The sequence below is a fragment of the Drosophila melanogaster genome, chromosome 2R (assembly GCF_000001215.4).
Source record: "Drosophila melanogaster chromosome 2R".
In the NCBI taxonomy this organism is placed as follows: domain Eukaryota; kingdom Metazoa; phylum Arthropoda; class Insecta; order Diptera; family Drosophilidae; genus Drosophila; species Drosophila melanogaster.
In genome coordinates this window covers 15,242,291-15,258,628 of record NT_033778.4, presented here as the reverse complement: position 1 = coordinate 15,258,628, position 16,338 = coordinate 15,242,291, and the positions used below count along the sequence as shown (strand labels likewise).

General features: G+C 41.9%; 1 protein-coding gene across 2 annotated transcripts, besides 1 other annotated feature; it reads right to left on the bottom strand.

Moving 5' to 3' along the window:
- Positions 1-130: 130 nt before the first annotated feature.
- scb (scab) lies at positions 131-9,845 on the bottom strand. Of its 2 annotated transcripts, none has more exons than NM_079026.3 (8): positions 9,146-9,845; positions 3,593-4,583; positions 3,405-3,507; positions 2,759-3,343; positions 2,567-2,696; positions 2,034-2,396; positions 1,083-1,965; positions 131-1,018 (listed from the first exon to the last, which is right to left on the bottom strand). In NM_079026.3, the coding sequence occupies exons 1-8, from the start codon at positions 9,331-9,333 to the stop codon at positions 914-916; spliced, it is 3,348 nt and encodes a 1,115-aa protein (NP_523750.2). In that variant the 5' UTR covers positions 9,334-9,845; the 3' UTR covers positions 131-913. The 2 variants fall into 2 exon arrangements, with proteins under 2 accessions (NP_523750.2, NP_725445.1); NM_166083.2 differs by lacking the exon at positions 9,146-9,845 and adding an exon at positions 5,619-5,979.
- Positions 339-383: a mobile genetic element.
- Positions 9,846-16,338: the final 6,493 nt, after the last annotated feature.

Below are 16,338 nucleotides of genomic sequence, written 5' to 3'. Positions count from 1 at the left end.
GAAATGACTACCAACGTAATAAAACAGACGCATATGTTGACTAATTTTTCGGACATACCAAAATGTATCTAAAAAATATGTAGGAAAATTTATAAAAACTTAAATTAAATCAAATGACACATTCAAAAATAATCTCTGAAACTTGTTTTTTAACTTTTATTATATTTCATTGTTTTAATACTCTAATATAATACAGGAATACTTGTTATACCAGCTGTTAAGTCCTTAAATATCCTAGTTTCGTTTTTACAATTTATACATTAATAAAGTCTTTCACGTCGCCCTGTAAAGCTACCTTTACAAATTTATTACACTTATCGTTTATTAACAAGGGGACCGTTAAAATCGAGTGTCTCGACTATAAGATACCCGTTACTCATCTAAGAATCTTTTAAATAAAAGTGGATTTATATATATATATATGTAAATGGGGTCAGGTTAACTGCTACCTTATATATCTCCGTCATATCTGTTTTCCATCCGTGCGGATGAAGAGACGGAACTCGGAAAATAATCCTGATCAAAAACATATATATATATATTCTGCGGTCCATTTACTTGTTGCATACTATTCTAGTAACATATTGCATACTATTTAGGTAACGGGTATAAAAATATTTAATAAATATATACAACAAATGGCAATATGGCTGGTACAGCACACATGGGACTCTCGTGTAAATTAGAGGTAACCTAAAAACTAAAAGGCACTTTTCTGCTGCCACTACAGATCAAACCAAAAGGAACATTGAATGTCCTGTAGTTCGTGACTTTCTCCTGCTGCTTTCGTTCCTTTCTTAAATGCACGAGAACACATTTAGTGGATAGTCTTCGCGTTGTGAAAATAGGATTTGGTAACTGGTTCATCCATTTTGAATGTGATGTGTACGGCTAGAAAATCGCAGGGCAAAATTTAGTTGTTTCCGCCGCTGTTCAGGTTCTCGGCCTCAGGCTCGACGGGATTCTGCTGCACCAGTCGGTCCAGCTCGTCCTTCTTGGTCCGGTTGAAGAAGCCAAACTGATGGAAAGGTATTTTTAAGTTAGACATGAAGGCTTGCTAGTATGATTACTCAAAAACGAACCTTGTATAGCAAATAGCTTATCGCAGAGAGAAGCAGCAAGCCACCGATTACGGACACAATAATGATCCAGATGGGTAGTCCCGTCTCCTGATGTTTGGATATAATATTCGGTTCGATTCTTCGATTGATTGAAAATGAAGTAGAGGTCGGATCGCCCTTCTTCTGCAGCTTCAAGTCGGTCAGGATGACAAAGTACTCCCAGGGATCCACTAATATGGCGTTAACTTCATTCAGATCGACACTGTAGCGCATATTCAGGTTAATGGATTTTTCTGGCCTAAAGTGCACTCGCATCTCGGCTCGGACACATATGGTCATTTCGGGATCCCGGCAGTTGAACACAATGGTGCGATTTACGGGAAGCTTGCCCTTAAAGTCATCGCTCAGAAGATCGTGTGCCTTGACATTCGAGATTCGAGCATATTGCTCCCGATTGGCGGTCAAGGCCTTGAGATCCCGTCGCTTTCGGGACATGGAAGCTGTTGCCACCATACTGGTATCGAGAACCTCCATGGTCTGGTGCACATGGCCACTGGTGTGGATGTCGTAGCTCTGTCTGTTTTGGGTTATCACAGTCCGCTCCAAGCCTCCACTCAGGGTGGTGGTCACCTCAACGGGGTCCACGACGAGCATGGTATTGTTCTGGTCGTACAGATCGATGCTCAAGAGCTGGGAATCGTAGGAGGCCTGCATCTTCAAGCTAGTCACGTTGATGATCGGTATAATGGCAGTGGAGCCAGCCACCTTATAGGCAATGGGTATGTAGAATGACACCGTCAACTGCTCGATTACACTGGGCCCATTGCTCTTGATCTCGTAGTTGTTTACGATTTCCGCGGAGTTACTGTAGTGCTCCAAATCGATTTGACTGTTCGTTTGGCCACTGAAAATTAGAAGTGGATTTCAGTCAGATCTACATACAGTATTTATCAATGATTTATTGCTTCTCACCCGCTGGCATCGATTTCGGTGAACTCCTTCAGACCAATCACGTTGGTCTGCCGGTTGTCCGTGGGATTCTGCTCGTATCCCGTACTGAATACTTCGGCATGGATAATCAGCGACTGTCCGCTTAGTTGGCTCACATCGAAGCTGATGGTCACGGAGTCGGTGTCACCTTTTGCCAGGGGGCGGCCGCGGTTTAGATCGCATACCATGACCGCATCGACCACCTTGCAGTTTCCAGGCACCTGAGCGAAAGCCAGGCGGGAAGTGCTGGTCACGTTGAATTGGGGCAGGTAGGCGGTCTCCCCTATGTTCGTGATCTCGTAATTCAGGCGCAGTGTATCGGCACTGCCCAAAATGTAAGTGGGGCTGTGGAGATGAACAATTTAACACTGTATATAGTTGTGATGTAAAATTGTGTGCTAATAATGTAAATAAAAACGTGTAAAATATTTATATATATCTTTAAAATTCTTACAATTAGTTCAAAATCCATTTGCGAACAAGAGGTTCTTTTTAATAGACAAATATTGACGTACCTCACATCCTTGCTCCTCAACTGCAGATCTGCAGTGCAAACATCCGTGGCACAGCCAGTGCTGAAGATTATGTTCTGTGTGGAAACCTTCGGTTCCGTTGGATCGACGATCGCACATGTTTCGCAAAATTCTGTGAATAATTAATGCGTTGCAGGCTTAACAGATCAAGCAGACGAAATAGATCAAACTTACCCTCCGAGTCGGGAACTTTCTTAGTCAATTCGTAGTGCATCTCCAGATCGATGGGAGTGAATATGTCCTTCTCGCTGTAGCGCACCTGTGTCTCAAAGTCGCGGCACTGCTCGCCGAAATTCGCGTTTACCTTAAAGCTTATCTCATTGGTCTGAGTCTGAGTGAACTTAACCCGCTTCAGCTGTTTATCCATGGCGATACGGATGGCTAGTTCCTGTTCTTGTACCAGCTTGTCGGTGGATGTTGTACTCAGTCTGTAGCAGGCCGTGATCTTTACCTTTTCCTGCTCTGGTTTGATCTCCCGGGACTCTGATTTTACAGTGGCGTGCACCTTTACGACTGGATAGGCACGGTACAGATACACCGCCTCCGCATTTGGAGCTCCAATGGCAAAGTCGTTGAATCCGTTGCCATCTATGTCGGATCCACGGGACAGCCCGTGGCCGAACATGTGCGATCCGTACTTGGAGGGTTGCTGGGAAGGAGCATCCAGGCGCTGACTCGGCTGATCTCGTAATCCATTTTCGCTGCCTAGGTAGATAAACACCGTTCCATTTCCAGCAAAAGGAGCTCCAACTGCCACATCTGTAGATTGGAAAATTATATTTGATTTATAGATCGAAAGCATATCACTTTGGCAACTCACCATTATACCCATCGTGATTAATATCTCCAAGACGCGATAGAGCAGTGCCGAAACGCGCCATAGTCTCCACTGGCGAACGCAAAATCTGCCGTTCAAAGTTGAACTGCAATGTTAAGAAAATATCAGTCATCAATTTGCTTCACGGAAGCCCCTCATTCCAAAGGCGTGTTCGGAAATGCATTACTCACAAAGCCTTTGTTGATGAACACGTAGATGGCACCGTTGTCGTGGGAATCCTCCAGAGCGTGCTGTGGCGCTGATACGATAACATCCGTTTTCCCGTCTCCATTTAGATCTTCCGCCAGAACGGAGTACCCAAAGTATTCGCCAAACTGCTCCCCTCGAAACACGTGATACTTATGTATGCTCTTGCCCCGGACATCGAAAATGTACGCCTCACCGGACTGTTTGTTGGCTTGGGGAGCGGTGGCCACATAGAGGAGCTTGGTCGGATTAGAACTGTCAAAGAAGCCAGAGCTCACGGCATAGCCGAAATAAGAGTCTTCTTCCTGGCCCCAAAGCCCAGGAGTAGGTATCTCAGGTGCATAGTGTTCCGGCGTATAATCGTTGGAGTCCACATCACGGTACGTTCGTCGGAGCGCCTTGCTGGTGTCACGTCGGCTGGCGGTTGGGTTGTCCACTGGATCCACTTGCCGGTACAGAATCACTGACCCCCTCCATGTATTGATCCCTGGGGCTCCAATTAGGAACTTGGTATTATCGTCCGCCACATGGGCACTCAAGCCCAGTTCGCCCATTATGTAGAAGAAGCTTGCCTTGTTGCCGTTATCCTCTTCCTTCACCTGTTCTGATTTCAGGCGGAGTGGAGAGATGCGGGTAACGTGCTGCGGAGTGCTGGCCACCGTATTATTCACCCAGTAGCAGACTCCATGCAGGTGGTTGTCCCGGGAACTGGGAGCGTAGAACCGAGGAGCACACACGAGGAGCTTGTCCGTGTCCTTGGTGCCGCCGTCCATCGATCCGCCCAGCCATTGAAAGTCCTTGCGTTCCGAATCAAATGTGTACTCACTATAGGGCGCATCCACATTGCCCCGGGAATCCAGGACATATGGACTGCACACACCGTTTGTCAGGGAGCATCTGTAGATCGCTCCCGTTTCGTTGATGGTGCGTTGCGATTCCAAGGTGGATTGAGCTCTAGGGGCTCCCACAATGATGCTGCAATAAGGGAAACGATTTTGATTTTAGTTATATTCTAAAGTTTAGCCATAATTTTTTGAAAATGCTGTTTATTATTTAAATATTATATTTTATATTCTTCTATTTATTTAATTTCTTTCGAAATCTATAGCTTTTACAAGTTTTCCCTGTAATTTAGAGGTAATACTTCAACTTCCTATTATTTATCTTAAACTGGATATTTCATATTCAAAATGTAAGGAAAACTGTTTTGCTCTGTTTGCTCCGTATTAGTCATACATTGAATTCAATTGATATTGTCGGTTATTAGTCGACTATTTCCCAGAACCTGCATGTACATCTATACATATACATATCTACTAGAGTAAATTGACGAAGGAAATTCGATAAGATGTGAACGAACGAATCAACCCGAAGTCATAATCTTTGCAACATAGTTCCCATGCAGCACATATTTTGTATGTCGGCTTATCAGCGTTGTGGCCGTCTTAGCAGAATTTCACTGTGACATCGGCAATCTTATCGAAAATCGTTAAATACGAAGCTGGCAACGTTGGCTGATAACAAATTGGCATTGACGAATCTAAACGCTATAGACATATAGTCGAACTCCGCCCTAAAAAACTGACTTATTGAGTCAACAAAGGTTCGGACGTGCAGCGTTGCAGATATTTGCGTAACATTTCGCTCGGACAAAACACAAATGAACTTGATATCTCCATAAAAAGCCGCATACTTATGTGCTTTGTGTGCATACATATATGTATATATGTACATATATGCTTGAGTACACCTCCCCGGCATCGTAGATAATTGATATTAAGAGTATGACTTCATCGTTTGCACAAGGCATTAAGTGTACGGAATTTCGTTCTTCGACACTTTTATTTTTTTCCAACTGCTTGAGAGTTTTCAAAAAAGTTCATTCAATTTTACAGCTACAGCTATTCGATTGGCACCCGCCGGCGTGAATCATCATCGCACAACCTGTTTACTCCGCGGCCAGGGAGTGGGTAAGATGAAGATGCGGGAGCTGGTATATTGGAGTCTTACCCATTGGGTCGCAGGCTCATCGTGAATCCGAAGTATGACGCACGCACTTTGGGCACATTGGTGGCGAACTGGGGATCCAATATCTGCCGGTTGGGTAGTGGCGATAGGTTGAATGCATTGCAGTGGCTGGACAAGCACCACAGCCCCAACACTAGCAGCGCCCAGAAATCACGATCTTGCCCCACCATTTCGGCAGTTTTGCAGACCGCGATTATTCAACAGATTAATGCTACGCCACGCGTTCGTCGCCTGAACTATCTGCACTACGATGTATTATCACTTTCGCTTTAAGCGATGCCGAAATCCGCCGCCGGATATAGATTGCTGCCGTTCCGATCGAAGGTCTGTTAGCTACTAACCAAGCGCACTACTCCCCAGAGACCTCACCGCTCGGCGGTGATAGCGAGAGAGAAAACGGGTTACGGTTATGCTCATTCCTCGACATTTGCTATCTCAAAAGGTGCGAGAGAGCGCCGCTCTGTTTTGACCAGGCTTACTCGCGGTACCGTTGGGGCTCTCGTGGGAGTGGCGTGAATAACATCTTCAAAACGATTGCCATACCATATTTGCGCTTTTTATAAAATTGTTTGTTTTCTTAAGCAGCAAAAGCTGACTAATAGGACAAGATGGAGCGGAAAATGTAAGATAAGTCTTAACTGTAAAAGAATTTATTTTTCCAGCTCTAACACTGCAACCTTTGCACTTTTTAAATTTAACTGATTTCATTTTTTATCGAAACTTCGAATAATAATTCAAACCAAGGAAACTAACTTACTGCATTTTTTTATGAAAACGCCAGTAAGATTGCACATATAATGTGAAGCAAACAATCGTTTTTAATCAGCTGCATTGACTGACTCATTTCAAACCCACTTCACAGGATATGAGGTTCAATTTGAGATTAGACAGTTCAAAAAATGTATTGATTTCTTTGTTAAAACAGTCAGTAAAAGTAAACTATGGATGACACCTTTGTTATTGGCAAAATACGAATACATAATACATTTCATAATTCTCTAGCCTTAGTTTCACCTCGATTGACTTTTTGATTTACTTATCTATACAAGTTTTCCCCCGTTCGAGTCGGTGGCTTAGTCAGTCGGATGAGTCACCATGCATGCACTTATTTCCCGGCCTGATTTCAGGCGTAACTTTATCCGCATCTCGGCGCGAGTCAAATGGTTGGAGCTTAATTGCATGCGAGAAAAAAAAAACGACAGTCTCAAAAAAAGAGTCAACATATTTAAATAGGCGAATAACAAGCACATGCCACTTTGGCTACCTGATCCAGAAATTGTTTATGCTGAATATAAAGTGGTGTGAGGCCTAAAAACAGTCAGCCAACATTTGTTTTGGACTGAACGTTCGGCGTATCTCAGCTGTAATACAAAGTATGGGTTGTCGCTTACGTATTTTCCCAAAACATGAGTCATGGCCAAGTAAACCATGTCTGCACACGCATCTGCCCCCAAGCCCCAACTTTTTCCATGGCCTTTGTGCATAACTACAGCGGTGGTCAATTCAGTGTGAGCAGAAATTAAACAGAAACTTAATAAATTGTATTACAACTGTTAACTTAATTTATTTTAGGAAGATTTGAATGACTTTTTGAAGAACTATATTTTTTTCACCATCTGTTTCACAAAACAGTCACCTTACAATTATAACCTATTAGTTATTAAAAAAATAAACTAACTTAAAGTATTTTAAAATATATTGCAACTTTATATATCTTTGCAAATTGTCTTCTAAAAAATAGTTGTATGGCATACAACAGCATGCTAACATAATTGAAATGTGAAATTTCTTTTAAATAGTATAATTTCGTTTGTAAAAGTACGCTTTTGGTGCGATGGCGCTTTGTTTAAATGCCGAACAAGGAACGTTTATCCGTTTTTGTGCGCGGACAATAAAACATCTTGCGGACCACACAAATCTCCAGCGCCATCTCCATCAGCCAAACAAAAACAAAGAACCGCTGCAGCGTGCGGTCATCAAATGTTAAGAACAAAAGCCACCATGCTGCACCGTTTTCCGTTGTGGAGTCTTCAGTGTTTTTTTTTTGTTTTTGTTATAAGGAATTCGGTTTAATGACCCAGCGTAAGACGGCTAAAAATATTTGTGTGTGGTGTCAGCTGAACGGACGAACTCTTCGGAGGGCGGGGATGCGGATGGGGGCAGGTCTGCAGACGCCATCGCCTCCAAATCGGATTGGAAACATTTGTGACTCATTTCGCCAGAATGCAAGTGGTGTTGGGAAACTGTGAGTGGATGCACTTCCCCCGCATTGGATTCGAATTCAGCCCTAATTTCATTGGGAGACCGTAAACAAGAACTACACTTTTTGTTTGTTTCAGCTAACTTCAATTGATGTGATATAAATTACGGCTTGTCGTGATTTTACGCGCAATTTCCGTACATAATTAGGCGCACTTCGTAATAGCCAAGAGTCATGGGTATTTTGGGATCCAAAGTGCTGGTAATACAAAAAAATGTAGGGGGGGGGGGAAGAGCGGGAACTGTAGAGGAAGTTCCAAATTACCCATCCAGGTTTATGGAAATAAAATATGGTCAAAAGCTAGCTCGTTATGATCGCGTACGAGTACTGCATTCAAACCAGGTTTACTGATCGCCTCAATTAAAACCAGATAAGGTTGTACTGACCAAGTAGTTCTTGTATCTAAGCTGTGGCCTGAATTTTGGCAAATACATAACCTCAACTACTCTAACATAAATTACAAAGCATGAACTATCATCTCTCTTTTTCGTTTAAGAGAGAATACAGAGTAGATATCTCGAGAATATCTTAAAAAGCGTATCTGAGCTTCGATCTGACCACTTTCTTCTTATTCAATTAACTGTGATTTGTGGCGCCGACTGAGGTGTGTGATGTCATTTTTTGGGGCCCGCAAACCAACAAAAGTAGCCGCCATATGATATGTAGGTCGCCCGACTCACTGAAAATTGTTCGGGTTTGTCAATTGTTCGAGACGGAGTTGCGATCTCTCGGATCTGTGGCAATTGTAGTTGAAGTAGACAGTTTCTTTTTTTTTTTGTTATTTTTAGAAAATTCGGTCTGAAGTGGTATTGCTTTCGAGAGGTTTTCAAGCTGGGGTTTTCGACATGCCATGAGAGTTCTGTCCCAAAACTCGAACAACCTATGCTGAGCACCCATTTACGACTTGGCGAAAATGACATTTTAATTTCTTGGCAAATAGAGCGACCGAGTGTTAAGTGCCAATAAACCACCCAAGCCGATACTAATTTTGTCGAGCCTCGACTTCTGTCGATCCCCTTTCGCAAGCTTCAGTTTCCATTTCCGTATGCCAGAAGTTTCAAAATATTGACAGAGGTGTGTTGGCTTGCAACTGAAAGCACTCGCTTGTCTTGCGTCAAACATAAGAAATATGTTGATCGGTTATCGAAATAAGTATGTTTTCGAAGTATGGAAGAATCTCCCTCCAGACCCTTACACGTATGTATGCAAATATTTGCCGCGATCTACAGCTGGAAAATAGGTAACTCACCTGGTCTGGCGGATGACAAGCGTGTATCCAAAGTAGGAGCTGCGAGTCTGGTTTATGTGGAACTTCAGATGCTTCGGGGAGTTTATCACCCGACTGGGTCGCGGCATAAAATTGAATGCTTCGATGTGAGAGATCAGAGCCAAGAGGGCGAGGAATATGTGAGGGAACATTGTCGATTCAGCATTCATTGGAACTCATCAAAATTAAGTTTTCGCATTCGTAATTTCGTAATTTTGGTAATTTCACTTGAATGGACCCCGGCTCTTCTGAGGGCAATAAATCACAATTGCGCCAGAGAGCCACACCACTGAAACAGGATCCGTTGGCACTCACTTATTTATGATTTATTGAATTTAATTGAAGCACTCACACACTCGAGATCGCTGCTGTATGGCGGCGGCGTTCTCTCGAAATTATATTAATTTAATTAAGCCCAGCCGGCGGCTTTCGCAAATCTCTCGCGAGATCTAGGTGGCAAACTTGTTTTGGCTCTTGTCACTTTTGCCGGCGACAAGTCGTTGTTAATCGCACTACTCGACCGCGCCGTATCTCTGCACTGATGTGTAGCTAATAGCTAATAAATAGCATATAGCATATAGCCTATAGCATATATGGTGTTTTATTTCCGCAACGCTAGTCCATAAACGGGGCAACAGATCAGTGCTGGACGTTTTCACTCTTCGACGACCCGAACCGAAATGAAATGAATTCAAGTGCTGCAGCAGACTTGGACGACCGTCGATTCTGCTGGCCGATGTGTCCACCCAACACGATGGTCGAAAGAGATGTTCTGACCTGCTGTAGTGTGTGTTTACAAACATGGTTGCGCTGAGATTTCTGATGATCATTGATAATAACAATAAAACTTTAAGGTTTTCAAATATATTTTTTTAGTATCTAATATATTGTTATAAGAACTATCTATATATAGTCTATTAGTGCTTTATATTTTATACCTACACTTGATTTTGTTTAACAATACTATGGTATATCTAGTACCGGTTTTTGTCAGTGCATTCTCAATTCGATTGCGACCATTTGTGGTGGTGGCTCTCCTTGTTCGCACGCTACTTGCATTTACACTCCCCCTACGCGTTTGCTGCACCCTCGCACACACACAAACGAACGCACACACACAAATAAACGCACACCCAAGTGCGAGAGTACAAGTAAGTGGGTAAAAAAGCAAACGCCTGTCACCATGGAGTTCCAACTGGGAGCCGTATTTTCTTATTAATACTCATTGAAGGAATCCCGACTTTATATATATGGAAACAGGCCAGCTTATTTGTTCCTCATCATCTGGTAGATTTGGTTATAATTAATATTTACAATGTTTTAAGGCTCATCAAGATCTGCACACTGAGAGAAAGGAAATTGTTTTTATGGAAATGTACTTGTTAGTTCGTAGTTATTGCACTTATTCCTAATTTATTTCTTATGTATTATACTTAAAAGATAAGTAATGTTTATTCTTTATTTAGTTCTACTTTTAAATAATCTACATTCGTATTTTAAAATATTTTCTCCGAGTGATTCCTTTTCGGGATGTGGATGAGTGCCAGTGGAAACGGAGAGCATATGGCGGACATAAAGGATGCCGATCACGATTCCCAGGCAAATGGCCACCCGAATTGAACGGCGTACTGCTGTCATTGAACTTGGCTGCCGTGGCATGGTGATCAAATGGCTTATCAGCGGGCCCCAGGGCAAATATTTATTGTAAGTATAAAGTAGTATATGCCCCTCGTGCTGCCTTATCCGTTCAACGTTTATCATTGGGGTAGGTTGGGTGGTGGTGACCACAATTTATTAACTTTACGATCCGGTGACATGAAATTGTGCCCAGCACGGGGGGTTCAGTGGTTCAGGGGTTCAATTAGATCGACAGGGGTGTACTCTAGTTGACTTTTCCTCCAGCTATCGGTTGCCTCAAGCTGATAAGTTGGAAAACCGCGCTTAGATCGCTGGCTGTTTGTGCGCCCAGTAATTGATTTTCATTTTCAACGCAGCCTGAGCCCGCCGTTTATCAAGTCAATGTAAAACAATAAAAACTAATAAAACAAAAGTGGGGTCTGAGGTCTGGCAAGTCGTTTCCACCGATAAGCGAAACTACAACAGCCGATTACGCGCCATAAAACTCAATTCACAAGTCGAATGCTCCCAATACGATTCATAAATAAAATTCTCTTTAAAAGTTCGAAAGTTGAATGTTTGCCAGCGATTCATTCGGGTAAACAAAAGAAGTTCAAAAGGGCGGCTAATTCGGTTTTCCAACGCCGCATAGCAAGTGTTTTTTTGGACCAGGCCGCTATTGAAATGCGCAATTAAGCGCCCGCCAGGCGATTTGACAGCAATTATGTGTTACTGCACGCCAGCAGCAACAACAGCGATTGCTGCAACAGCAGCAGCAACACGGCCGCAACTGCAGAAGGGGGAGGTGCCACGCCACACTGCCAGGCACATAATTGAAGTTCATGACCCCCCATCCTCCGCTATCGGGGGCAGCTATTTCTGGCGCACATCCCAGTCTCCAGATGCAACCAGTAGCGGCAACAAAAGCACGAAACAGGGTGCAAATTGAAATGTTCCGGAGCTACGATGTGCATCAAATGGGGGAGCTGCCCTTGAAATGGATCCGTATAGAACTCCCAGTTGCAATCTGTCGTTACACTTGGCGGAAGTTTGTGACTATTGTTAGCGGCGGACACTTATCAGCGAGTTGTGTATATAATGGTTGAATCGGAGTCACAAGTCAGCAACAACAGCGGTGCCGGTGCAAACTGCACTAAAAAAAAAGTGTTGGTTCATACTCAAAGTATAGCTAGTCATAATTTGAGTTTTTGTTATTCTAAAAATTCTGTATTGCACCTATTATATTATATGTCGATTTCTTAAGTGGTAAAATGTCCAGTTTTTCTCTAAGTGCTAATGGATATTTATCGAATCGTCGACGTGAGCTTGAGGCGCAAAGCGGCGCCTTATTTGGACTTTCTGGGCAGGCATAAATGTCAAAAGGAAGTGTAAAAAAAAACTAAACACGTCCGTGAATCAATGCAGGTGTTCACCTTCCTATGACGTCACCAATTTATATACATATATAATGGTAGAGGGGTTTGTTTGAGCTCAGTAAAAATATTATTTCCAGGCAGAGGCAGAGAATGAACTTATTGCACATTAGTGGCTATGGAAATAGATCCTTCGAGAGAAGCGCAGAAATTATTATAAGAGACAGTCGTAAAACTAATGACCAGCCAACCCTTTCAAAATTTCGAGCGCCGGCGACAGGTTGAATAGGTGTCATAAAAATACCAGTCCGTAATTGATCTGCTGGCCTAAATATCGGAGGCCGATTGAGTGGCAGACGACGCCCACATAATTCAGGCTTTCGTGCGAAAAAAGACAGCAGTGAAACACTTTCGCTTTCGATAGAGTCATAAAGCAATATCATTCTGCTTTCCTTCCGGTTGGAAATGTACTTGTATCTCAAACACGAACTCTATCTCCATTTCTTCTCGTATGCCCTACCGAAATATATGTCAAGTGTGTAATGTGAGATATTTGCGTGCACTTCAGCAACTGGATGCTACCCTATGGCATGTAATTGAACCGTTTTGATGGGGTTCCTTTGTTTTTGGCTCAGGGCCAGCCGAAAGGCAATCTCGTATTTCGAATCCCACAATATCACTCCAAATGAGCCATTCCGATCCGCAAGATCGGCAATTGTAATTGTCATCTTTAGTGTCGCCATTGGCACTCGTTCGCTGCGCCCGGCACGTTGTCGTCATAAAACAATCAGACTATCTGTTAAATGCTCCTTACACATCACATAAAAACAACGAGTGGCTGTCGTCGCCTGGCCAGAACACCGAGCGACAATCTAATTAAAATTCGAATCATGACCGGCTAAGATACGCGTCTCTGGAACGTGATTAGCTGCGGTTGCAGCTGCTCTTTGGGATTTTTTTTTCGAATTTATGAATGCAAAGCCAGCGCACATACATAGCTCAAACACCCAACAAAGGTTTACTCCTTTATGGTTTTTACATAATTAGGTCTAAAGTCCGGGGAAAGCATGCACACCTTTGGCTGTATATAAATACGTTTTTATTGCATTACGCTTTAGATGACTGCGTAAATACATAATGATTCGACGGTAGTAATCTTATTTAACTTCTTTCAAACAACATCTTAAGTTTTAAATCGATATCTCAATTTTTGATGTAAATCAATCCCATATATTCCATTAATAAGCCACCAACAAAAAAAATCTTAAAAATGTATTGTATAAATATCCCACATAATTTTCGCGCTTATTTTTAAATACATGTTTCATAGCAATTCCATTTTGTGGCATTGCCGGAAACCTAGATGGCGCCACCAAATGTAAAATGTAAGTGTAAAATACCATATTCATGTAATGTATTTACACTGTCGATTTTCGTAACGGCTTTTAACTGTTATCGGAATTTAAACAGTAATCTTTAAAAAGTTGAAATAGAACTAATATTTGTTTATTATTCTGAATGGTATTAGCATGAAGATAGTAAATATACATATATGAGCTCGGTTACGACTACATTAATTTAATTTTCATAAATAAACAACAAAATGTACCTGTTTTATTATTTTATTATTTCATTGGATTTTTGATGTAGCTATTAATGATATTCCTTATGCAGCGCATGCAAACTTATCACATTACAGTTTTATGAGTAAGTGAGTGACTCATAACACAGCAATAAAGGAATGCACTAAACTATTTAAGGGACAGCACGTACTTAAAGGGAAAACAAATTATGAACACAATATGTGGGTGAATGCGACCGGAAATGATGCCAGGCGAAGAATCAAAAGCCTTCGCTCGGACCAAGATATTTGGACCAAGATTTTCCTGCCAAACTCAATTAATCATACATGGGCCAATTGGGCGAGCTTCAGCTGGTCAGCACTATCCATTACCAAACCGCAGCAAATTCCCGAGCAAGTGCGTATGAATGGAGCTCCGAACGGAGCGGAACACACAGCCGACTAACGGCAGAGGATTATAAGGCGCTGTCTAGCCAATTGCAATGGCTTTACTTTGATGTAAAGTGCCGACAGCATGGCAAGCCTAAGCGGACTATTACACACAGAGCCGCTTGCTCCACCGCAGCCCCTCCGCATGCACATACTCCACGCACATAGCCATGTGTGCTGTGGAAATCAGTCTAGACACTGGCAGACGGCTTAATACAAAGCAATTTCTTTTTGTCATCGAATATCCTTGAGGTACCGCAAATTGCCGTCACTTAAGCTGCCCACGCCCAACTGCGCCGAGCACCTTTCATCACCTGTTAGCCCCACCGCCCACTGGCCAGTACTAATTATCGTGAGAAATGTCAGCGATAGCCTAGCCTTGCAATATTACTCATACGCAGCGATGTCACATGGACTTCCTTAGTTCGAAGGGGGGGAAATCAATGTATTTATAGGCAAATTATTTCATTTCCGCCGGCAGTTCAAATGTCACACATCGCGCTTTGATGTGCGCTAGACATTTGATTTATTCCGACAGGCGGAAACTGAAACAAGCGGATAAATATGTATGTGCAAAGTTTCATTCATAAAATCGAATTTCATGGCAATTGTGTGCAAACAATTCTTTCGGTAAGAAAAACGTACAGCTATGTTCAAAATGATAAAAGCGTAAAGCAGAAATTTATTAAATATATTATCAGTTCACCATTTTAGATCGGAATAATCACATTAAAAACGTTAACAAATAAATAATTTATTGTAAATACTTAAGAAATATTGGGAACCTTTTATAAGATACTTATAGGATACTGGAAAATCAACAAAAATATCTGAATATCTCATACAGTATATAGTATATAGTAGTGCATTTATAGTTTTATCAACATTTATCAATTTTCAAATTGAATGCCTCCTTTAGAATTTTCTCTGCCATTGAAAGGGTGAATGGCATACGAGTATATTAATCCCGATTCGCTCGCCTCAAATTGTGGCAAGCAATGCCAATGTCTCATTAGATGCACTTTCAATAAATAGCCGGCGATGTGGCCGCTGCATGCATCTGTGTCCGTTCCGGCCATCATTAGTGGGTTAAGGTGGGCAGGTGAGCAGATGGTTAGTAAGGGAAGTGAGGGAGTGGAAAGGAAAGGCAAGTGGCGAAGGTGGAGGTGGATAATGGTGGCCACTATCAGCGAGCGGGCTTAATACGCGCCCAGCACGCCATTGGCCAATAAAACGCTCCGCGCCGTAATTGACGCAAAAATCGGACTGGTGCAACTGCTCCTCCGCCTGGTCTGGCTGCCCAAATAGCCAGTGCCTCGGCGGCTCCCTCGTCAAATGTCTTCATTTTCAGTGCCACATTTCCACGGGGCTGCTGTGCTGGGCCCAGCGACATGCAGTTTTGTGGCAGTTTCTGGCTGGCAGCAAGTATCTGACAATTAGATCTAAATTATGACGCTGTTTGCACCATAAAGAAATCGTTTTCCTCAGCTGCCGCTTTGCTCTGGCTAAACAATAGACAGTTAAGGCCGCAGATAAAGATATGTTTTCTATATAGCCAAGGCATGATTTCGCTGCATTTAATGAGCACTAAGCCTTTGCTCCTGCAGTTGCAGTTGCTTGGACGTTGGTTCGTTAAAATTTCAAAACATCTCAGTAACCACAAAATGTTTGTTTACAATCTAAATAAATTAAATTTTAAAGAAAAAATGAACTCCTTAAAAATCAAGACATTCGTCTTATTAGTTTAAGTAGAAGCAGTAACAAAATAATTTAATAATTTCCAAAGAAAACAAGATTACATGATAAGGATGTTACGTTGCTAGTTATTAAGTTTATTTTTTAGGAAATCTTCAATTCCAACTTGCAACATGTTGCGGTCGTAAGCACAAAAGCGCAGCATGTCGCAGCGATTAAAACACATTATGCTGCACTGAAGAACTTTAACTAAAATCTTCTACAAACTATATTTATAAAACAAATAATTTGTGCACGTTGTTAAGTATTACAAAATGTTATTGCAAACAATTGCTCTGGAACTATGGCTAATATATTCCTTTCATAGATAAGTATTTGAATTCATATATTTTAGTTTTTAAATTAATTATTATAAACAAAATAAATTTATAGTATTCAAAAAAGAACAAAATTAAATTTTTAAAATACTTATTTTACTT

Coding starts and splice junctions, on each gene's coding strand:
- scb (NM_079026.3), bottom strand. CDS start 9,333: ATGAATGCTGAATCGACAATGTTCCCTCACATATTCCTCGCCCTCTTG. Junction 4,584..9,145: donor CTTGTCATCCGCCAGACCAG/GTGAGTTACCTA, acceptor CCCTTATTGCAG/CATCATTGTGGGAGCCCCTA. Junction 1,966..2,033: donor ACCGAAATCGATGCCAGCGG/GTGAGAAGCAAT, acceptor TCTAATTTTCAG/TGGCCAAACGAACAGTCAAA.